General features: G+C 39.2%; 1 protein-coding gene across 1 annotated transcript in view; it reads left to right on the top strand.

Moving 5' to 3' along the window:
- Window positions 1–25,197, top strand: part of AHRR (aryl hydrocarbon receptor repressor) — a 95,273-nt gene that overhangs the window by 55,349 nt on the left and 14,727 nt on the right. Inside the window, exons 4-7 of the mRNA XM_035550599.2 lie at window positions 1,764–1,864; window positions 19,317–19,406; window positions 20,901–21,030; window positions 22,501–22,634. Coding sequence (XP_035406492.1) covers window positions 1,764–1,864; window positions 19,317–19,406; window positions 20,901–21,030; window positions 22,501–22,634 — 455 coding nt within the window. The remainder of the gene's footprint in view (window positions 1–1,763; window positions 1,865–19,316; window positions 19,407–20,900; window positions 21,031–22,500; window positions 22,635–25,197) is intronic.

Below are 25,197 nucleotides of genomic sequence, written 5' to 3'. Positions count from 1 at the left end.
TTCTTTGGGACAGATGTAGCAGAAGGCTTGGCTGACCAGGAAAAAGAAAGTGTCCTTTTCTGATTAGTTCAAATGGTGAACCAAAATGAAAGTGTAAGTTCAAGAATCCTTGTATCCCATTCATAGAAGCCTAGCTTACAAGTCTGAAATCGCAGAATAATTTTGGCTGGAAAACATGCGCAGGGAGCTGTTTTCAGCAGCTTTGGGTTTTCCTGATATATTTTCACATGCCCAGGGGAGGGATTTATTGCCTCTAATTACACATTTGAGATGATTGCTTGGGGTAATGACCGGCATTATCGCTGGCAGCAAATATTTACAATGCAAGCTAAAAAACATCTCGAATATTCAGCCAGCATGGTTCTGTGTTGCCATCATCTGCTGTAAAATGCTGAGGTATCCTGCAACTGCCCCTCACTAGGCTGTTACCTCGATAAGGGGATTTGGTACAGCCCTTTGGAGAGGAAGTGACTCCATTTAGGTCATATCCTCAGTCACTTGCAAGAAACGTTATTCAAGCCATTAAAAACGTAGACTTCTATTTTTTAAAATTTGATATCCTACTAAAAATTTAAAACCTGTTGTCATGACTCTTAACCAACAGCTCAAGTGCAGTAGAGCCTTGCTGGCTGTCTCCCCTTCTTACTCTGATTTGATATAAACAGTTCTTGTTTGTCTCAGCCTTTTTTTTGGGATTATTAACCACCTCTGGCTGTGGCTGCTTCAGCTCTCTTCTAGACAATGTGCATCAAATGTCCCAAATACTCTCACTGGTATGCTCTCATTCTCTGCATGAGAAGGAAAACTGAAAACTGAATCTCTGCTTGCTGCCTGGACATTTGTGTGACCCATTGCAGTTAGGCACTGGGATGGGGCAGTACACGTGAAGCTGATTCCTTCATTTTTATTGACCATATTATAAATACTCCACATTTCCTAGATGATGAAAACCCCAGTCTAACAAGTGGCATCAGCCTTCTCAAAAACGCTCTCATTATCTCCAGAAATGAGACTGTATTTCAGGGATTTTTATGTGGGATTTATCAGTTTGAAGACTTCAATCTGAGCATTCAAATATATTTTAGATCAAGCAATGATTACCCATGCACAGGAAAAGCAGTTGCCAGGCATTTCGATTCCCATGAAGATTTTCATTATTATTAGGAAAAATATATGCAAAATCTATAGTGAGAGATTTTCATGAATTTCGTGTAATTAATGACCTACTAAAACCAAACTTTAAACTTCTGTTTAAAAATGAAACAGTTTTAGCACATTCCCGTGAATATTGCAATCAGTCTCGGACTCCTAAAACTGAATAGAGTACAGTGAGACTGAAAATAATCTGATGCCAAGAAGGTCAGCACTGAAAATAAGAAACGTATTTCAGTCTCTTGTCTTCTGAGCTATATAAGCATTTCTTTATGTTTTCATAATACATATTTTTATAAACAAAACAACTTGCTAACTATCTTTTATTTCTTTCCTGTGGGTTTTTGTTGTTGCTTTATGTATAATACAGTAATGGAAAAAATATGTATAATAAAAAGTGATAGATATTTCATATAAAAAACATCTGGACTTCCAGATATGCATGTATCTATCTCCCTCCCAACAAAATAAAGTTGTCAGTAACTGAGATCCAGACTATAAAGACAGTATTTCCTAATTAAACCAGTGGATGTTAAGTGCCTAAGTAAGAATTTTAGTCCAGTGGCCCTAATCCATATGATTTCTAAACTGATAATAACTCTTTCCAACAGCCATTCAAGAAAAGCACTTTAAGAAGCAAGTTGGCCAAACGATAAAAGAAGACAATGTATGTAACAAGACCGCTGTACAAGAAGGTGGACTCCTACTAGAAGTGAGTGAAAAATGCTGTCTTTTCGGGCTCTAAGTAATTTATGCTGTTTGATGATCTATGCCAGTTAATTCCTTGTGGCAACTTGGAACAAACCATCCGTCTTGGTGTGAGTCACTCAAGAAGCATACTTGTGAGCTCTTGCAAGAGCAAAACTGGCAGTCATGGTAGTCCTGTCCAGTCTCTGCTGGAGCACTTGCAGCCTTATGTCCTGTAAGCGATCAGTGCCGTCCCACGGGCTAGTTCACAGTTCTTTGTCACTTGGAGTGATAGCTGAGATGTGTTTTACTTGGCACACATTTTGAGGGTACCAACAGGAGCTTGCTGGGTTTCTGATCTGAGCTAAGATTATTCTGGGACGTCTTAATTTATCCTACTTCCTCAGCTCTGTGCTCTGAGGGAAGCTATGTGTGCAGAAGTTTTTCTTTCTATGTATTTTTATCCTCTTTAGGATGACTTTGTATTGGCAGGCCAGCGTAAAGGGGCCATACTTTTACTGGGAATTGGATCCATTAATCTGGATGAAGAATTAATACTGCTGTGAACTACTGAACCAGCTAGAGCACAGCAGTTCATTGCCATACATCTGCATTTCAACCATATGATGCAATTGTGCCTTTTATACACTGAGGATCCTTGGAAATTCCTATTTGATTAAGACTACATATGTATAGCTGTTTTGGATAGGGTAATATTTATGGTACAAAAATAATGTTTTAATGACAGCCCTGAGGTACGTGTAAATGTAAATTAAATAGTAACCTCCAGCAAACAAACGCTGTATACTATTAAAGGAAAAATGAAAGACGTTTTATCGCGGGAGCCAGTATCATAACTTGTACAAGTCTATGGAATGAGAACTGGCATGCTGCTTTCCTTCCTCTTCATATTTCAGAAGATTTTAATTTTACATTTCAAAGCTAGTAACACAGATGCATTTGATTAGTTAATACAAGTGCCAAAATGAGATATTTGGCTGTCAGGTATTATTTGTAACAATTTCTATTCTCATTTAGTAGGCAGTACAGGGCTTGCAATGAATGATAAATACAGTGAGCATCTAATTTTTAATAATGGTCTCATATCTTTAGTCTGTGCTTTGGTTGGTATATATTACGTGCCCACAAGTTATAATCCTTATGGATTCTCAAGCAGTAGCCCTGCTGCTTACAGGCACATGGAGAGAACACTGGTATATAATTTCAGGTGGTTTACAAGGTGCCAAATTTTACTGACTATGCTAATGGTCTGCTTTCTATAGGGTATATGAGTCACATTCCTTTTGAATACGTGGGAGATATTTTATCCTGGATCATACTTAATATGGATTACTAACTCGATGATTAAGTGCATGTTAATAGGATTGAATTCGCCGGGCTCCGTTTATGGGCATGTCTAACCTAGAATAAAAGGGTGAATTTTCATAAGGACTTGCTGGGAATGTTCTCTAGAGACTAAGCTTGGCTCGGATGCTCATTCAGTGGCCATGGAATGTGATGAAAAGTGGGTTTTTGTTGCTTGACCAAATTCACCATGTTAGTTATTAGGGACTGTGTGCTTTTAACTAAACAGCCGCATTTGTGATTCCTTCTGAGGAGAAGCAAACAGCCTCGCTGGTGGTTGCTATGCTTTGTACTTTGACTTGTGACTCTAGCCACTTTATTGGCTCTCAGAAGATGCTTTGCAGCTGTCAAAAGCTGCTTTCCTTTTCATGGCACCACCTTGCACTATGCGACCTCTCCTAGATTCTTTATTTAATACAAACCAGAATAATCTGACTCACCAAAATATGTGTGAATAACACTGTCCCTGACTGAAACACTCACGGAGAACTGGGGACAATTGCATTTTTCTTTCTAGGGGGTAGGATCACTCTGCTCTATGTATAGATAAACGTATGGAATAGCAAGAATCCTAATTACTGGTCAATAATTTATCTGTGCCTCTCCAGCCTTGGAACAACGTAGTACTTCCCCTTTCAGCTTAAAAGAAAACAATGGAATTAGTCTGTCTTCAAAGTATGTTTAAAATGCTTTTTATTTCTAAAGGCCTCTGCCACAACATGTGTTTTTATTTAAGATTTTATAGAGATATTTTTACAGCTATAATCAAATAGCTTTCATCAGCAATAACAGAATAAACAATGATACCAGTTTATCAAAGACTTTCTAGTGGAGCACAGCAGGTATCTAAATAAATAATTTCTTCCAGTGTTTTAAGTTTAAGGATCACTTCTTCTGGATAAGAGACTCTTTTTTGCCATCTTTTTGTTTTTCTTTGGAGAGAAGACAAACAAAGCTCTAATAACCAAAGTCCAATTTTATTAATGATCTTTTTTCAGTATGCTCCATTCTTGCAATCTTTGCTCTCCTTGGAGACTTCAGACTCCAACTGTTTGACTGCAGTAATGATTTTTAACTTTGCACCTTCATAATATTTTCCAAGACAGGTGCTACTGCAGCCCTTGTGCAACATGTCTGCCTGTCAAAAAAGGGCCATATTCAATTTCTGAAGCCCCTTACTGAATGCTTAAAGAACACTGGGCCAAACCCTTAACCAGAAAAGTGGGAGTATAACTTGCATTGGCAGTCAATAAATCCAGATAGAATTTATATGCTGTGATGGTGGGGTGGGGAAACACAATAAAATGATGACTTGGAAAAATAAAAATGAATCACTGGTAGTTATCTAGGCAATAGCCTTGATTGCAATACTCATCTCATGGCTGTTAGCCACCTCCTACTCTTTCCCCCAGCTATGCTGCACTTACCATCTCAAGTCCAGACTCAGAGTCTAGGCTGTTGTGCAGGTAATATCTCATCCCGATTTTGTAATTTCCACGTTATGTACTATCCTATCTGAAGAATTAAATGTCCACTGTTGAGAACAAGGCCCTCTCTGGATTTGTTCTCTCCATGACAAGCAGTCAGGAAGCTTCATCATCGCTCACACTGCTTCTTGCACAATCACCACCCACCTACTCCACAGAACCCTGTTGAAATTGTTAATTTGACTTCATTGACCACCTCAAAACCGCTTCTGCAGTTTTTCTGCTCATTATAGAAGAATCACTGATGTTCAAATTTCTATCTCTGCATTTGCTGCTGAAGAAGCTGTCTTCATGGTGTTTCATTCTTTTTGTCTCCTGGCCTCCTATGCCATCATTGTAGGCTGTAGCACAGGATTTATGGTATCTCTGTCTCCAGATATACTAGATGTAATTCTTTTCAGGTGTGAAAATAGTGTTTTACATTGAAAGCACTGCAAATGTTAAAATGAAATCCGGATGATCTATGCAGCTCCCAAGCAGATGCTGATGGAATAAGGCTGCCTGGTTCTGTCATGCCCTATCTCACTGATGAATACTGATAAAGGCCAGACCTGGCCTGTGTAGTCATTTCCATGTTCACCGGCAACTCACGCTCTTTTAGGGAAGGTCCATTTTGATTTCAGGATGTTCCAAGCCACTTTTTTACCCAGTTCATAGACAGATTTCCACCATGAATCCTCTACTGCTAAGGATAGGTACAAGAATCAAATTTCAGTGGTTTTGTCTCATGTTTTTGTTTATGACTGCACTGAAGAGACCAGTTGTCATACTATCCTGGTATTTATTATTCAATGATATTGTACATTTACTCTTCCTAAGTGGAGATAGTTAGTGATGCATGCCTGAGTTACCTTCTTCCTGCTAAAAACAAATAATCACATAACAAAATATCAAGGTGGTGGATTTGGTTGCTATTTTGTTACAAAACCCAAGTGTTGGAGAAAGAAATGCAAGGGCCTTTCAGGTGTAATTTGAATTTCAAGCCAGAAGGGTGACTGCAGGCTCAACCTGTCTGTGCATTGAGAGGAAAGAACTCATAGCCTATTTTTCTCTACATAGTTCAGAGATAACAGGTTCCCTTACGAAAACCTCCTTGCTCCTTGAAATCACCTGTTCTTTCAGCTGGAACATCTTCACCTTCCTGCAGCCCTCTCCACTCTTCCGGAGCAGCTGGAGGTAACTACTCTGATCTTTTTTCATTTTAGCATGTCAGGAGACCGAGCCCAGGAGACCTGCATGTTCAATGTGTGTGCTTAGCAGCAGGCTGCTGCATCCTTTGGGATCCCATTGTGCCAATGAAAGAAACTTCATTTGATTTGGCCAAACACAGGACAGGCTTCTCAGTTTTCACTGGTGGCAGAAATAACAAATTGTTAACATTTTGCGTATCGACTAGCAAAGTCTCTATGGCAAAATTCTCATTCTCCATCCCTCCTAAACCGTTGTATGATTATTACTTAAATTTTTAGGCAAGGGCTGTCAAGATGCTTGGCATCTTAAAAATTATCTTAAAATCACGTCTGTCTTCAGAAGTGGAGAAGAACGGTGAAAACTAGTTTTGGTGGTGTCACCTTTAGAATTCTCCACCAGTATCAATATCCTCAGCTCCATTATATCGTCTACTTAATCATTTAAAGCCAGATTTTCCAAACTGAATTTCTGTGTTTTGCAGACATGCTTTTGTTCCAGCATTTGGCAGATGAACATTGCTGACTTGAGTTGCAATTAACATGACTAGTGAGGCAAAAGAGGTATCTGGCTACAAAACTGGCAGCATTTGTGCTTGGGATTGACTGTTGGTGCAAGGCAGAAAGCATAGTCAGGTGTAGGCACTTTTTCACACCTGAGAAGTCCTTTATACATTCTTTTTTAAATTTCATATCACAGGTTTGGGCGCTAATATGAATAGGAAATTTTCATTCTTGCTTGGTAGTTCCCAAAGAAGTCAATGAGGTGTTTGTTTTATTATTAGTTTTAACACAAGATAGAGATTGAGTTTTGATCAAAACCAATGAAGGTCAGTTGTAGTTTTTATCTAAGTAAAGGATTCAGGGCTTAATGCAATGCAAGCTTGAAGCATATTATTTATCAATATGTAGTTACTTTGAAAGTGGCTGTGAATAATAAGATTCCGGTCGTTACTTTGAACAGAGAGGTGTATGTGCACATTTTGGCACTGAAAGGTATTTCCAGGTGGCCTCTACTAACAGTTTGAACTAGAGTTCAGGTTTCATTCCAAGGGAGCTGGAAAATGATACATTAGAAAACATCCTATTGGTGCTGTTCTTCACCCTGTGTAAGGAAATAACATAGGAAACCTTTTCCCACTTGGTTTCCTGTAATTTTTTTAAACTTGTTAGTGTAATTCCACTTCCTCCTTCCAAACTGATTTATGTAATCAGTACTTGATAAAACTGTGCTCTTGAAAAAGGTACTCCAGTTTGAATTTCAGTCTGAGAGCAAGAGATTTTACTCTTCCTGTTATTTTTTAATTTAAAGTTGAAAAGGAAGATTGGGAGTCAGACAAAAGTGCACGGTTGTTATCCAGGGCTATGACCAAGGCACTGACTTCAGAAGTCGGAAGCTGGTAGAGAGAGACTTTTGATTTATTCTGGTGTTGAATTCCTTTTCAGCTTTCAACAGTGCTCTCTCTCTTACCACAGTATTTCTAAACTAAAGCTGTTAGATTATGATACAGTGCTTCACCTTTTAATCTATGGATTTAAAATACAGCTACCAAAATAGGAAATTCCTATAAACAGCTCACGGTCTCAGTGCATTTTCTTTTTCATTTAATAACTTCCAAAAGTTACCCAAATAACCCTTTTGCTTTCCTCTGTTTTCAGACATGAACCTTCTCCCAGTAATTCAGATGACATGATTTAAGCTGACATTAGTCTCTTGAGATGATTAACAAAGAATATGTCCATGAAGTAAAGAGCCATAAATGGGGTCAGGAGTAACTTGCCATCTTTATCACATGCGTACATTCACTTTCTTCTTGGCAGACACAGGCGAAACACAAAGGAACATTTCAGAGGTCTTGGTCCTTTTTTTTTTTTTTTTTTTTCTTTGCAAATAGACATATTTCTAAAATCCAGACTTTAAAGTTGGCATGGGAACAATGTTGTACAAAAAATATGCCTTCTGCTGCCCTTTAAACAAATAACTAATGTTCTCACTCCTTTTTTTGTTTCTCTTTTTGGAAAAAATCTGGTCTGAAAAGCCTGTGACTTCTAAATACCAATAGATTTCTACTCCAGTCCTCAGTGCTACTGTTACTAGTGCAGCGATCACAGTGCTGCCACAGCGCCTGGGATCCTCAAATACAGGCTAAAGCATAGTTCAGCTTGACAGTGTGCTGAACAACAGAAACAGATGTGATCCCTTCTCTTCAGATTTACAATCTTGTTGTGAGACAAGAGATGACAAATGCTTTCCAATGGACAACAGGGCACATGGAAATAATGCAGCAAAATGGTAACCATAATAGCTGGGAGTCATCGGGTGTGAGCAGCCTGGGCTGTGGAAGTCCTGACTTTCGCAAGAGTTTTAAGGAATAATTTTAAGGAAAAAAATCAGGTACCTTTGCAGATGCTTGCATGCAGACTTAGCAACATGGGAGACACCACTGAATACTTGTTTTCAAATATTGCCTAAGCATGAGAGAGAGAAACATGTTGGACTGATGAGACTTAGTACTTAGCTTCTCCAACATGGAATGGGAGATTATAATTGAGAGCAAGCTGTGAGCAGCTCTGAAAATCAGGATAAGTAGCTTATGTTGAATGTGATAGAGAAGGAGGAGCCAGTAGCCAGTGCAGGTGTGCAGAGAGGAGAGGCAGCATCACCTTGGTTTGGTATTGGTATCAGAGAAGTCAGCTTCCATTTGTCAGGACAGAGGCAAACGTGCTGCAGTGCTGTAGATGTGAGAAGAGGAGGCCTAGCTGAGAAACTGTAGGTGTACTGGTGAATGAAGAAGCTGTCCATCAGCTTTGGACATAGTCCAGATGTGAATCCAAATTTAAGATCCCCTACTTCTGTCTCCAGGCTGCTCATCACAGCAAACTCCACCCGAGCCCACTTTTCACAACCACTTCCTCTGTTTCTGCTCAGGCTATTTCGGTGCCTCTGGAGACAGTCCAGTGGCCACGTGACTTCCTCCGCAACGAAACATATTCTCCAGTTTCAACTCAATTAGTTTTTTCCCCTCCCTGACTTCAGAACTAATCCTTGGCAACTGTTCTCACCAATCAATAGGTTCAATGTCTGGATGTGAGCACTGCATCATATCGATGTGCAGGGATTTAGTCTGTTACTAGAACTGGATGACTTGCGTCCAAGTAGCTAGGGCAATCATAACACACTGTTCTTTCCATACAAGTTTATTGATGAATGTTTGCTTTTGGGAGAGTGTCCATTTTTTGAAGATGACAAAGTCATGTATTGTAATCATAATAATAATTTTTAAAAAATAGAAACACTTTAAATACTGCCTACGTTCATAGATAATTCACATTTTTGAAATCTTACATTGTTAGCTTGTCTGCAACTGGTGAAATTATAAATTAATAGCCTAATGTGTATTTACAGCTGACACTTGCTTCCAGTAAATTCCTCATTCTTAAGTCAGAAAAGTTAATGATCTAGCTACCTTACCAGTAAGACGAAGTGACAATCATGAAAGCAGGTCCAGTCAAGACTGCATGTTGTCTTAAGATTTTTTTCAAATTTGCAATATATTTTTTTTGTGGTTATGAAGATTTCAAAAGAAAAAAAAATACATACTTTTAAAATATGTAAATATTTTTTGGTAATCACTGAACAAAAATACTTCTAAAAGCATTTACAGAAATACTGAGTACCTTTCTTGTTTTTTGCCTACCTCGTTTAATACAACTGGAATATGCTTTTTGACAGGTTTGAACTGAAATAAAAACTGCTATTAAAAAGCATGACATTGACCATTAAATGTACTGTTTTCTATTGTCAAGGATATAGTATTGATTTGGAGAAAGGAGGAGAGATAAGGACCCTTCAGATAGTTCTGTTCCTGTTCCAGGAACTTCAACAGAAATTACCATCATTCTAATTTTAACTGTCTTCGAAATTTTATGAATAGAAAAAAGAAAAAAAAATAGATAGCTTCTATATCCTGTTTTAATTTAAATTCTTCCAGGAATTCCTAGATGCAAAAGCTGATGGTGGCCAAAAAACAGGCATTTTCTCCAACACATTTCATATCCTTCCCCCTCCTCCCAATACTGCAAAGCCCCCAGAGTTCTCTAACTGGACTTTTTTAACAATAAGAAAACCAGTGTCTGCTCAGACTAAACCCTCAGAAGGGTTTAGGGGAGGGCTTCACCTAGCCTAAAACTCGGCTTAAGATTTGCAACTGTTGCTGTTGCTTAGAGGAGCTGTCTCTTCTAACTTTTAATCCTACCTTCTTCCAGATGATCCACTGTCATCCACCTGATACCTCGATTACAGAAGGCATTGCTTGCTGCTTGTAGCAGATTAATAGCAGAATCAATACCTGCTACTAGTGTGGGGCAATGTATGTTTTATACAAGGTTACTTCCAGTTTACAAAGCATGCATAAGATGATAACTAGCACAGTAAGACGGTTCCCAGACCCAAATTCTGGAACACCACTCTCCCTTAAAAGCCCTGCTGACCTGAAACGGTGTTTGAAAAAGCCATTTGCCCATCTATTACTGAACAGAATGTGAAGTACAGATTGTTTTGCCTTTTTTTCCCCCCTCCAAAAATATTTCTGTCTTAGAAAATGCAATATCTAGCGGTAAATGCATAGAAAAGTTGTGCTCTGAAATTGGGACACTACATTCAGTTTACAGTGTATAGGCTTCAATATTGTCTCTTTTAGGTTTTCATTCCTTGCAATGAGATGTCTGCCCTTCGTGCTAGTTAACAGCTTGTAAGTATGAATAAAAGTCAGCTGTGGATGGAATATTATGATGGCTTCTTCTCTTCACGATTTGATACACTTACGTATAAATAACACTGAAAAAAAAATCCAGATATTTTGTCCTTACATATGTCTAATTGTCCGACACGTTGGATAAATATTACTCAAGATTCTTTTCAGTAAGTTATTTCTGTGGAAGATAATGGGTAATCTTACTACATTTGTTATTGCAAAGACTACCTAACTAAATTTGTTATTAGAAGTGCAGAGTAGTAAGCAATCAATGCTTCATTTTGAGTCTTCTCAAATGGAATTAATCAGGCTGGCATTTTCTATCTTGAAATTGTTGAAGAGAAGACTGAAAAACCCAGAGCAGCTGCAGGACTCAGAAAGAATGATGGGCTGAACTTGCGCTGAAGATATGATATTGCCCCATCTTTACTTCCATCTGTGAATAGAACATCTGGTTTTGAGAAAATGGAATGAGAAACTGCATAAATCACTGTAAAGTCTGTTTCTATTTCCAAGTGTAGTCCAGGGCACAGTGTTTGTGAAAGAGCATTGACAGTAGGGTTCCATTACTGGTAGAGCAAAATTTTAAATTCAGTGTCCATGATTAACGAGGAGGCTAAAGAAAAAGATATGCATGACTATGTCAAACTTCACTATCCTTTTGTGATAACTGCTTAGGTAAATGACATGTTACTCACACAGGTACTCGTTAGCATATCCAGTAATCATGGTACCTGTATGTATGTATTAATAAACAAAATATGTATTTTTTTTCTTCTTCTGACAGTTCTAGAATTCATACTTTGAATATTCTTCTTCTTTAGGTTCCTATAAACAGTCCCCACTACTTTTATAATGTCTGTTAATCTCAGGTGGTATTCATATACTCACTTCCTATATGAAATCCCCATTTTTAATGCAAAGAAAAGAATTGTGGTTTTGTTGTTGTTGTTGTTTTTATCAATTAGACATGAAAAATCTACCAAATCTTGTCATCGGTAGTAAGCATTGTTGGTACTATTTTTTTTTTCCTAAACAAACATGCCATATGACAAATCTGTACCAAGGTACTTGGTGTCACCCATTAATTAACTTTTGCAGAAAAAAGTTTCCCTAACCTGTCTTTAAGCTATTAATTAGTATTGCACAGCTCTGGAAGCCTGTAGCACGATCTGCATTTTAATTTCCAGTGTTTAGCTCTCGTGAAAACAACTGGATTCAGTTGGCATGTATCACTTTCCAGAGTGTACTGTATCAACTTTTTGCAAATACAAAATGAAATGATGCTTCAGATCAGTCTGCATACAGCTCTTGTTTCTCAATACCATCTTTGGCAGAGTGGTTGATTTTGAGGCCCCAGGCTCATCAGAGGCCAGCATTTTATGCCTATAGGAAAGAAGAGAGGCCCTACCCCAAGGACTTGACACAGACTTAGCGAGCTTTGTTGCAAGAGCTTAACTTGGAAGGAAATTAAAAGAAAGAAAAACTGCATTTGCAGTTCTGCATCATGCAATCAAAACAACTTTAAAAGCAAAGTCGCTCTTGGTTATTGTGTCCAATATTTATTACATATCAAGCATACCAAAAACAATATCACCATGGTTTAAAATGCGTTTACATGTGTGCACACATTACAGTCTCACCCTCCAGGGAGCTACTATGTTTTTACGAAAGTTTATAGCTTACATTTACCAGAGCCCAATGACTTACATTTTCCTAACCGATTTCCAGGAGGCCAGTTTTGTCTGCTGCCTCTTGACGAGCCACAGCATTCCAGCTCCTCCGTTAGACTGAAGGCACATATGTAAACAAGTATCTCCAAAGCTGATCTATTTCCTCAGTGGAAGTGATATGATAGTGAAAAATGGAGTAAGGAGGGGTTTCACGAAGTGAATCATTCAGAATCGCCCATGTCTTTCAGATGGTGGAGCTGGTCCACCCAACAGTAAATGTGAGGTGCAGGACTCAAGTGCTTCCAGCAATGTGGACGATCTTTGAAAATTTTGCCGGGCCCTGCTCTGAGCAGTGCAGCACTACAGGCTGAATTTCCATACCGTCTTTAAGGAGCCTGAAATGATATCCAGGCTCAAGGAGATGGGAAGGAATGTGAATGTGGTTTTATGTGGGAAGACCAGAAGAATGAAAGGAGCATAATGATCATATGTGTGCATTTCTTTGTATTTGAAAAGAAACATTTCTGCTGCGGGTTCACCCTTGAATATTTTCCCTTGGTTCCACTGCCATGCATGCAGCTGCCTCTGAAAACCAGTCAGACCCAACACCCCCTCTGAAAGCATCCCATGTAAACCAGGGCTGTAGGCTTCAGCCCGTAGGATCTATTTCCTCCCTTGGCTCCAATGATGGAAATTTATATTCTGTTTTGCTTCTTTAGCCTGAAAACTAACCAGGACATGCAAGTCTTTGATCAAAACTGAATGCTAAAAACAATTCTGCCACTCCCCCTTTGCATTGACTAGTGCTTAGTCACCCAAATATTCCTTTTGAAGTTGCTTTGTAGATACCAAAGAAACACATAAGAGTCCGGAGGGCTAACAGATACCGTACTCGCCGAGCAAAGGCCATCTTCTGATGTCACTAGATACAGTATTTCTGAATAGTCTTTTATGCTGGGTTTTATTGCAGGGTTCTGTAACAGTTTCTTTTCTTTTGGGTTTATAAAGGGAAGCTCAGGGATGCCGGGGTGATTTTTGAGAAGGGTAATTGTGAATCCTAAAAACACCAGTGGAAAGAAATACTGATTCATTAAACAATATGGTTAAAGACAGAAGGCGCATTAACCGTCCGCGTTTTCCTCCTAATACTCACAAGACTTCAGCGCGAAAGACAAGAGCGAGTATATCATTTCCAGAGTTTTTAAATAGCTACTTATTTAGATCACCAGAAAATGGCCCCATCCTACAGAGGACGCAAAACCCAGCAATGCACTATTAAATGAAACGGTTCCAGATAAACTGCGAGCCAACTGACCCTGGAAATTTAGTACCCAAGTTGCGTGACTCGAAAATCTGTTCAAAGCGAGGCATGGCTGCAGGCCTTGACTGTTGTACTTTAGTAACCATGGCGACACAGTCTCTGGAGACCTAATGCTAGTGAATTTTCCTTTATTTCAAGGAAGGGTAATAAGAGAAATGTGGCTTGGAACTTCTTCTTCTTTTTTTTTTTCTTTTTTTTTTTTCTTTTCCTATTTTTACTATGCCATGACCTTGACCAAAATATCTTTGAAGTATTTACTGGCTGATTTTCTGCTATGGGACCAGAAAAAAAAAAAAAAATCAGGATATATAAAGGCTGTTGCCAAAGGAAGTCCTATCTTCCTCAAAATATTTGCCTTCGTTCCCAAAGAGAACCTCTTTTCTAATAATGTTTCTAAAACTTCTTAATGGAAGGAACTGATAACTTTCATCTCGCAGCTACTGAGGGCACCAGAATAATGTTGTACTCTCTTTGAACTGACAGATTAATTGTTTTTTGTTTCAGTAGCAGGTGCAGCTTTTCGTGAGTACATAATTGGATGTACATGTTTTTCAAAAGAACACAGGCCCCTGTCTGGTGCCAAGCTCTTTTTTTTTTTTTTCCATGTGGAAAAAAAAAGAAAAGGAGTGATTTCATTTTTTAAGTACAATGTAAAAAACTCATGTAAGTGTTTTTTAAAAGCCAAATACAAACAAACAAATGTCCACAATACATATTTAAGTCTGTCTCACATCTTTCAGCTATTATCCTGGATTAGAAATTCCATCTGTCATTGAATCCATATGGTTTACCAAATGGCAATTTACAACCATGTATTTTTGCAGATTAGAAGTTAGTTGGTTTCTGTTGCAGAAGTTCCAGTGTCCACGCTAATGCCTTTGTTTGCCTGTGTTTGTGTGCGTGGGTGCATCCCTGTGCACACGTGTGTGCGTGGAAGTATATGCAAATGGCTAAAAATTGTAGTACGATGCAAGTGGACTTTATTGATTAAAACACACCAGTTGCACACAATGAAAAAAATGTTGGTGTTGAGCTACAGAGTTAGGATATTTCCTCCCCTAAATCCACGAGCCCTATTTTACACTTTCCATTATTTCTGCTCAAAGGAATAAACTGAGAAGAGGAAAGCTGCTCTTGACTTCCCTGTGTTTTGGGCAGGCACATGCCCTTTGCAGAGCTTTAGGAGGCTTCTGGCTACCTGGCCAGCTTGTCATGCAATAGGCAGAGTGAACTGCACGGGTGTGAGGCTGGTCGATGTCCTCTTTCTGTCCCTTTTCCTTCTTCCAGGTTATTGATAATCCATGCAGATTCTTGCTGTGCTTCTGACACAGCACCGCAGTGCAGTCTCCCATGCACTAGGAATCAGAGAAAGCTGTCGCTGAGGCCTGGAATTTTAGTTCAGAAACTGAGAATTTTAAAAATCATGAACGGAGCCGTATGTGTTGTTGTCCTGCTAAATATGAGACCTGCTAATTTATACCCATAAAGCTCTGAATAGTTTTTGTTCATTCTCATGGATTGAAGCTGCCTGTCTCTTCCACTTGGTGCAACAAATTATCAGCATTCTGGCCAGAATAATGCAAAATCATCATGTGGTGTTCCTTTAAAGGGCTCGAACATGAGGTTTCATATGATACCTGAGATAATTATTTGAGAGGTCAGAAGAGGTCTTTTCCTACTAATTTGCAATTATTACTACCCACGTCTGGGGTACCAGACCTGTGCTAGCAAATGCCCTCCACCTTTTCCCCAGCTGTGGTCACTAGGTAAGAAAAGTATAAATCTCAGCCCAACTCTTGGTTCTGTTCCAATTTGTCTGTGCTACAGATGTCAGATTTTGCACTGAAGAGCACTTCAAGGTAATTCTGAGAAAACAGAAAAATTTGCAGTCATGGGTAAGACTCAGTGGATAAGAAGTTCTACTCCATGTCCAGCTTGTCTCTTTTTAGTGTGGTTGAAGCAGCAGGTTTCTCAGCTAAAACGAGGTTTAGACACATGGAATTTGTGTTAATCCTCAATGGCTTCATGTGGCTCCATAAAAGTTGTTGTTGCACCACAGTGGGTTTTACTTTTCCTGCCTGCAAGGCAGAGCATCTGATGTCTGTGTTTGGGGTCATGAAAACCAGGCGATGCGTAGTTAAGAGATCTTAACTCAGAAAAGGACATCAGCATTTTGAGAACAAAACAAAAACAAAGAGGGGAAACTTTGTAATTCTCTTCATTTACATACCTTCCTTGAATCCATACTTGTTTGTGGATTAACCTCAACACATGGCTCCTTCAACTTCTCTTCCACTTCTTTACTTTTGCTCCTTCCCACCCTCCCTTAGTACCTCCTCCAACCTCAGAGACATAGCTGCCAGTCCACTGTTGTGAACCCTTAGAAATAAACATGATCCCAATTCTCCTTCCCATTTTTACAAACCATGGCACCTGGTCCAGCCCAACTTGGGCTCCACGAAAGAAAAACTTATGGAAAGAAAAACCTTCATCCCACTGTGGGGGGGGAGAGCAAGTTTTACTTTTTAAAGCAAAGACTGATCTCTTAGGCTACACGTCTATATGTTCTACATGTTCGTAATTGCTAGCTGCCCTGGCTCTAGTATTGGAGATCTTTCAGAAAGCGCATGGTAACAACCACAGGCATCCACACAAAGGAGCTCCCTTGAATGTCCTATGGTTATCTTTGTGGAAATTTTTTAGTCTGCCCAAATTAAAAGGCCTGCCAGATGTTCAAATTGTAATAAAATTCCTAACATCACATCATTGATGGTTTCATTGCTGTGAAGATGAGCCCAAAGAGACAAGATGCCAAAAATGCTTTCTTGCCTCCACTTGATATTGGAAATGGATATGACAGATACTGTCTTCAGAGGCTCCTCTCAGTGCAGTGAAAGGCACAGTTGTGAAGATGTAGAAATTCTGGCACATTGTCTTCTGTTTGGTGAGGTACTGGAATGAATTTGGGCATTTTTTTTTTTATAGCAGAAAATAGCACCAACCTGGCAAGAGCTTGTGGTTCAATAGTAGACACGAATAACTTGTAAACAACACTAATCCAGCCTAGCCAGAGATAACACTTAGTCTGAAAAGGATCGGTATTGATGGAGCTGATCTGGAGATAAGCATGGTTTGCCCTTGGCTGTTCTTACAGCTGACTCATGGTCAGCACTGATTTGATCAAAACAGTTGCTGTTACTGCTCTTTCCAAATGTAGGTAAGCCTTTGCAGTCTCACTACTTGATTTTTTAGTCACCATCTCACAGCTTCTTCAAGACCCAGAGCTCCTGGCCACATGTGGCCCCACTGGGCCAAGTTTCCAAAGGTGCTCCACATTTATGACTGGGGCCAAATCTTCTGAGGAGGTCGGCCTATTGTATGCTGAACTCTTGAAATTCTGCCCACCATTGTCACAGTGGGAACAGGCTTTAAGCAGTCTTGGAAATCTGGTCCTTATTTAGGAACCAAAAAGAGAACCAAGCTCTCAAAAAACATGTCAATGTATCTGGTTACTGAGCAATAGAAAATCTGCCCCCATTGTGCTTCAGGATTAATATACACGTTGCGGCAACTGTAAATTAAGAGAAAGGTGAAGTAAGGATAATTATGATAGAGCAGTGCTTCTTCAGCATCTGTTTGAACTATAATCTCAAAAGACCTCAAAACCATCATGTGAAAGGATCATCTAAACTACCTTGGAATGCGAGCCTGATGGAGTCAAGACATGTCATTGAATCTTTATCAAGGGAGGAGAGGCAAAATTAGTCAGGCTGCGTGCAGTGTGATGGATGGTAATGTTCGTGTCACGTATCTGATTTAATCCTTGCCTTTAATTTTAGATTTTTCTAGTTGCTTTCCTTGCGTCACTGAGTCTATAAGAATAAATTCAGCTTTTTTCTAGACTAAACATTGGTCTTTATCAATGAAATATTTATTGACTAGTTTTTATATTAATTGTATTTATGCAATTTTCCTGTGTATGTGTTTTTATAGAAGCTTAAGAAAACTACCATACTTCAAAACACACATCCAATTTTAAAGCCATAACTACAAGAGCACATGTATTTCATTTTCTTGTTGGAGATTATTATATTATCTGTATGTTTCAGTGCACAGAAATTCAAAGGAATTGTCCTGGAATGGAATGTTTTAAATTAAAAGCAGCAAAAAAGTAGTAGATGGTTGTTATTAAATTTTAATTATGTGAATTAATGCCAATTTAAATTTAAAATAGATAATGATATCATAACGTAATATTGTAGTTATCTTGTAATTAGCTACCCTAACTTTTTTTAGTAATCACTTTCCAGATTGTTATTCATTATTTTGTGTTAGGAAAAAGAGGTCTTTCTGCAAAGGTATGGAAACTACAAGAATGTTTGTAAGGAACCAAACATTTCGATACTTCCATATATTCATATTAGGAATAGCAATATATTTGGTAAGTATCTTATTAGGCAGTAAGTTACAATTGTAGTACAAGACACACTGGATGAGAACAATGGTTGTCATATAATGAGACTTCTAAAAAGAGAAGACGTTTCATGCAAAACATACATGAAATTTAAAACAATTCTACCATATGAATCCCAGCAATTTTACTATGAATTATAAACAAGAATGCCATATTTATTCTGTATTTATTTGTACTTTTTCTTTTGCTTTTAAAAGATAATATTGTACAGGCTTATAATCCCAAAGGCCCCAAATCGGATTCTATTCAACTGAATAGCAATTCAGATAGAACACTGAAAACTGATATCACACATGATAAAAGCTTGAAAATGTGAATCAACATACAGCACATAACTGTTAAACTTTTGATCAAAGTCCCTTTTTTTTACTAAATGTATGCAAAATCTGTATCAGCCTCCAGAAAAACATGGTGTCCAGAGTCTTTGCAGAGTGATTTTTTCATATCTACTCTACACAGAAAAGATGAAAGGGAAAGAATTTTTCACTGCCCCTTCCTATAAGACAGCTAGATGGTGTCAAACAACAGTAGTAAGTAGCAGGCTCAAAGAAACAAAATGAAGTAGTTCTTCACTTTCAAGTTATTCCACCTGAAACTAAGCTGTGCACCTCTGGTGTAACAGCTTGGGGATATCAAAAACTTTCATATGGTTTCAAAATGCAATTGGACAAAGTTGTCAAGGTTTATTAAAATAGTTAGGGCTATGAAGGGGATATTAAAAGGGTTATTAAAAAAGTTATTGAAGACAAGGGAAGCACTTGAGTTGTGGGTGGCAGGAAGACTTTTCTAGGAAAATAACAGCATATGCTAGTCTTGTTCTTGCACTCTTCCCTGGAGATTCACTACTGGAGACAGGATGCTGGGAATGGCTGGACCTTTGGCACAATCTGGTCTGGCCATGCATTTCAGACAAAACACATGAAGCTGAAAACATTTCTACCAACTAAATCACAGAAATGTTACTCTGAATTAAAAAAAAAAAAAAAAAAAGAGAGAGAAAGAAAGAAAGGCTATATTTCTGCTGTATTTATTTGTTCTTTCTCTTTGGAATTTAAAAGGTAATATTCCATAGGTTCATAATCCCAAAGACCATAAACTCATATTTGAAATCTAGAGGAGACCAGACTTGAACATTCTTAAATTTATTGTATTTCATACCCATTTTGCTCTTCACTTTCTGATGACCATTTTAATTACTTTATTTCCCCTTCTTTAGTCACTGAATGGTTTTGCATTGGTGGTGAGTGCAGATGGAATGATATTTTATGCATCATCAACAATTGTGGACTACCTAGGGTTTCATCAGGTAAATATATTAGTAAATATTTAGACTGCTTAATATTACACTGACTTTCTAATGACTTTCTTGCAGTCATTCCTGCTAAATGGCTTTCTAAAATGCAGAACAGCATGTTGTATTGTCCTATTCTTCTACTGCTGATTGGACATGCATTATTACTGAAATTAAGTTATTTTACTATGCCATTTTAGACTATTTATTTATTTATTGTGATATGATGGATGAAGATGAATTCCTTGTATAGTTGCAAGACAGTTTCCTTTTGCAAAGCTTTTTTTAACAGAACCATGATCTACTATAAAAATAAGATGTGTCTAAATGTTTGTTTTCAATTTTAGTATAAGGTGCTGCTATTCTAGACCAGTGTCCCACATAGAGTAAATATATTATAAAGTCACAAAATAACGTAACCATGTAGTTGGAAAGGACCTCTGGAGGTCATATAGTCCAACCTCCTGCTCAGAGCAAGTTGCTCATATATTCATCTAGTTAAGTTTTGAGATTCTACAACTCCTCTGGGAGAGCTGTTCCAGTGTTTTACCACCCTGACTGTATTTTTTCAGTTGTATCAAGTCCCAGTTTCCCAGTTTACAACTTGTGCCTGCTGCTTCTTGTCCTTCCACATTGCTTGTCTGAAAGGAGTCTGGCTTTATCTCTTCTACACCCTCTTATTTGGTAGATATAGACAGCAGTAAGCTCTTCCTGAAGCTTTCTCGTCTTAAGGCTGAACAAACCCCATTCTTCTCTCCTCACCTGATAATGTCATGTGCTCCAGCCCTTGGTACCGCTCTCCTGGACTCACTTTAGTACGTTAATATCTTCCTTTTCCTGGAGAGCCCAAAATTAGAGAGGATTTTGCCTCTGTTGAACTTTCTGAGGTTCCCATCAGTCCTTTTTACAGCTTGTCAAGGTCTCTCTAAATAGCAGTCCAACTCTCTCCAATTGGTATCCTCAGCAAACCTTTTGAGAATGCACTCTACCCCATCATCCATTTGTCAAGAAATTATACAATGCTGGGCCCAGGATCAGTCCCTGAGGGATGCTACCAGAAACTGTCTGCCAGTTGGACTTTTATGGCTCACATTTGCAATGTGCTAAAAAGAGTTAAGAACAAAAATAATCACTTAGGATATTAAGTCAAAAAGCTGGTTTGAGAAACGGGGACTTTCCTCAATCAGTCTGCGCTCTGAAGGTATCCTACACCAGTCATTATTTTAAGGAAAGTGTCATCCTAAATTCTTTACTTAGAGGGTGGTGAGGCACTGGGACAGGTTGCCTAGAGATGCTGTGGATGCCCCATCCCTGGAGGTGTTCAAGGCCAGGCTGGATGGGACTTTGGGCAACCTGGTCTGGTGGGAGGTGTCCCTGCCTATGGCAGGGGGGTTGGAACTGGGTGGTCTTAAGGTCCCTTCCAGCCCAAACCATTCTGTGATTCTGTAATTCTAAAGATTAGAGCCTGCCCTGCTAAGACTACAGATTAAACAGTTATATTTTTTTCAGACCGATGTAATGCACCAAAACATATATGATTACATTCATGTGGATGATCGTCAGGATTTCTGTAGACAACTGCACTGGGCCATGAATCCTCCCCAGATGTTGTCCGGACAGCAAACACAGACAGAAACAGGTAGGATTATATAGTGTTGACTGGAAACGTAGGCATCACTGCAAAATTAGAACAGCCCTCCACCTACAACCATGTTTGTTCTTCAAGTCAGATTCTTCACTGGAAAGCTGCATACTGGTCATTTATAATATTAATGTCCCATAGATAATGTTTCTTCCTGATCTGGGACATTTATAAGGTAGTGTGTGCTATTGAGGCTAGAATATTGATGTTTCCTTAATTTTTCTCTGACTAATGTACTTATGGATATTCTTACCCATGCAGAATGAACAACATCAGTGTTCATCCTACCAATCTTTACTAATCTTTTCTTCACACTGATCAAGACATTAGTATTTTATCTCACTAATGAGGAAAAAAAATGCAAAATTTTTCTGTGCAGTACCACAGTGATGACATAATTTTCTGCCACTTGTTTTCCCATATAAAGTTATGCGGATAGGAGTCTTCAGAAGAACATGTAGGTTTAGGAATACATTTTTTCCTCTGAGGCTGTATTTCCCTAGGATGAGAAGTGGACATGTATGCTCAAGGTGTCTCCTACATGAGGATTTCAGCTAAGGCTGAAATCATGACTACAAAAAATACAATGGGGTTGAAATTGTTAACTTTATACAGAATTGATCCCAGCAAAATGTATGCATTTTATGAGCAGAAAAGGAAATAACCTGTTTTCAAGAGTGGTGGTAGGTTGGGGATGGGGGGTGGGGAGAAACTTGCAAGAAGTCCTTCAGCAGCCTTTATGAAGTTTTTAGGAACAGTGTCATGTAACTTTGGTAGAATTCCAAAGTTTGGTAGAATGTTTGCTTTGCAAGAGTCTTACGGACATCACAAGAACTTCGCAGAATGTTATAGAAATTATGCAGAAAACAAATGAAACAATGTGCATGAAGATTTCAAACTATAAAAAGTTACAAACATTCGGATTTTTTGTCCTAAGTATATACAGTGAAGAATTTCAATTCCTGAGTTCATACTTCTGTATAAATACTTGTGTGTGTCTTTTGGGAAATAAGTGTTTCAAAAGCTATGCACCTGTAGTCCAAAACTGGCAAATACTTCATTAAAAATTGAAGAGGCAACAGCTGAACATTAGCTAATTAGCCACTGCTCATTCTTTTTCTTGCATTAGCATTTTTCCTGATTTCATTCCTTTTTCTGATTTACTGTCTCCAATCTCTGATCTCAAAAACAGTAGCATCTGTTACCCTACTTTGCATCCTTAAAAAACACAAAAATTCATGAAATACAGAATTCAAAGCTTCTGAAGAAACTCACCTGAATCCCATTGTAGAACCCTTTTTTCTTTTGGCAGAGCATGTGCAGATCTGTCTATGCATGACACAGTTAAATATTCACTATTCCATAAAACAATATTTAGCAATTTCCATAACAGTTTCTTCAAGTAGGTACAGAACATCATATTCTGTAGTGTGATCTGATATATATTGCCTCCACTGTTGTTTATAGGAGAAGAATATATTCTCAGTAAATTGTTTAAAGCACAAGAGAATGACAGCACGACAACAGATTATTCTTCCTTCTTAACTCGTTGTTTCATCTGTCGAGTTCGCTGCTTGTTGGACAGTACTTCTGGCTTCCTTGTAAGTATAATTTCACTTAGAAACTGCAGTCATGAGTACTAGATAAAATTACTTCATAAGAAAAATATTGGAACATTAATAGATTTATTGCAGACAGCCATGGATAGGATACAATTTTCATTTGCTGTACTCAAAGAAGAAATACCTAAAAACATTTATTAATATTTATAAAGAATGATGGAAGAAAAGGAGGCTGTAATATTTCAAGCTGAAAGAATTGATAAACTTTTATGTTTTAAGTTCTTTTGGACAATATCTGTCTCCATTTGCACTGGCCCTAGAACAAGGGCGGCAAGCCTAAATTTCAACCATTCAACCATTCAACCATTCGACCATTCGACCATTCAACCATTTCAACTCAAACAAAAGCAGGAGGTGTACAGGAGGTGAATAAGGGACAGGCCCTTTGGGATGTCTGTAGGGACATTTTCAGAGTATGCAGACATGTGATAAGGAAGGCCAAGGCCCATTTGGTATTAAGTCTGGCTAGGGATGTCAAGGATGACAAGAATGGCTTCTTCAAATACATCAGTAACAAAAGGAAAACAGGGAAAATGTGAACCCAGTATTGAATGGGGGCAGGGACCCTGGCGACCGAGAATGCAGAGAAAGCAGAGATACTGAATGCCTCCTTTGCTTCAGTCTTCATTGCCAAGTCCAGCCCTCAAGAATCTTGGACCCAGGAGACCAGGGAGAAAGTCTGGAGAAAGGAAGACTTTCTCTTGATTGAGGAAGATTGGGTTAGAGATCATTCAGGCAAACCTGATATCCACAAGTTCATGCGCCCTGATGGATGCACTGACGAGTGCTGAGGGAGCTGGCAGACATCATCGCTAGGCCACTTTTGATCAGCTTTGAAAGGTCGTGGCAATCAGAAGAGGTGCCTGAGGCTGGAAGAAAGCAAATGTCACCCCAGTGTTCAAAAAGGGAAAGAAGGAAGTCCCAGGGAACTACAGGCCAGTCAGCCTCACGCCAACCCCTTGAAAGGAGGTGGAACAGCTCCTCCTGGAGGCCATCTCTATGCATGTAGAAGAAGAGAAGTTGACTATCAGGAGGAGTCAACGTGGATCCACCAAAGGTAACTCAAGCTTAACCAACCTGATTGCCTTCTATGATGAGACAACTGGCTGGATAGATGAGGAGAGAGCATTGGATATTGTCTACCTGGACTTCAGCAAGGCTTTTGACACTGTCAAACATGAGTAATATTCTCATGGGCAAGCTACAAAAGTGCAGGCTGGATGAGTGGATGGTGAGGTGGATTGAGAAGAGGCTGAATGGCAGGTCTTAGAGGGTTGTGATCAACGGCACAGAGTCTAGTTGGAGACCTGTAGCTAGTGGTGTCCCTCAGGGGTCAGTACTGGGTCCCCAGTATCATTTAGCTTAGCCATCAGTGACTTGGATGAAGGAATAGAGTGCACAACGTTTGCTGATGATAAAAATCTGGAAGGGGTAGCTGATGCTCCAGAGGGCTGTGCTGCCATTCAGAAGGATCTCAACAGGCTGGAGAGAAGGGCAGAGAGGAAGACCTTGAAATTCTGCAAAGGCAAGTGCAGGGTCCTGCACCTGGAGAGGAATAACCCCATGCAGCAGTAGAAGCTGGGGGCTGACGCACTGGAAAGTAGCTCTGCAGAGAAGGACCTGGGGGTCCTGGTGGACAACAAGTTAACCATGAGCCAGCAGTGTGCCCTTGTGGCCAAGAAGGCCAATGGTAGCCTGGGACTGCTTCGGAAGAACATTGCTGTCAGGCTGGGGAGGTGATCCTCCCCTCTACTCAGCCCTGGTGAGGCCTCACCTAGAGGGCTGTGCTCAGTTCTGGGCTCCCCAATACAAGACGGACATGGGGCTCCTGGAGCAAGTCCAGTGAAGGGCTACTAAAATGATGAAAGCACTGGAGCATCTCCCTTACGAGGAAAGGCTGAGGGAGCTGGGCCTGTTCAGTCTGGAGAAGGGAGGAGAAGGCTTGGGGGGATCTGATGAATGTCTGTAAGTTTCTGAAGGGAGGGTGTCAGGAGGATGGGGCCAGACTCTTCTATGTGGTGCCCAGTGATGGGACGAGCGTCAATGAGCACAAACTGCAACGCAGGAAGACCCGTCTGAACATGAGGAAAAATGTCTTGCTGTAAGGGTGACTGGGCACAGGAACAGGTTCCCCAGAGAGACTGTGGAGTCTCCTTCTCTGGCACTATTCAAAAATCATCTGGACACAGTCCTGGGGGACCCTGATTGATGAGCAGGGAGGTAGGACTAGATGATCTGCAGAGGTCCCTTCCAATCTCAACCATTCTGTGATTCTATGTAATTAGCATTGATACACAAAGCATTCACTTTAAGGAACAAGAGTAGTAATTATCGCTTTTTCACTTCTGTAAAGGGTTCTATAATAATAATAATAATAATAACAATAACAACAATAATAATAATAAAGAGAAAGTCTTTTAAATGCTCCTTAAAATTCTTACTAGGGGTGGCTCCTTTCTAGAAATGGCTTCCCCATTTACTTAGTAAAGACCAATCTTGTTTCTTCTTATGGCAAAGACAGATGTGCAAAGAAAATGAGAGG

Source organism: Cygnus atratus, chromosome 2 (genome assembly GCF_013377495.2).
Source record: "Cygnus atratus isolate AKBS03 ecotype Queensland, Australia chromosome 2, CAtr_DNAZoo_HiC_assembly, whole genome shotgun sequence".
NCBI classification, from domain to species: domain Eukaryota; kingdom Metazoa; phylum Chordata; class Aves; order Anseriformes; family Anatidae; genus Cygnus; species Cygnus atratus.
This window is presented reverse-complemented; position numbering and strand designations above follow the sequence as displayed.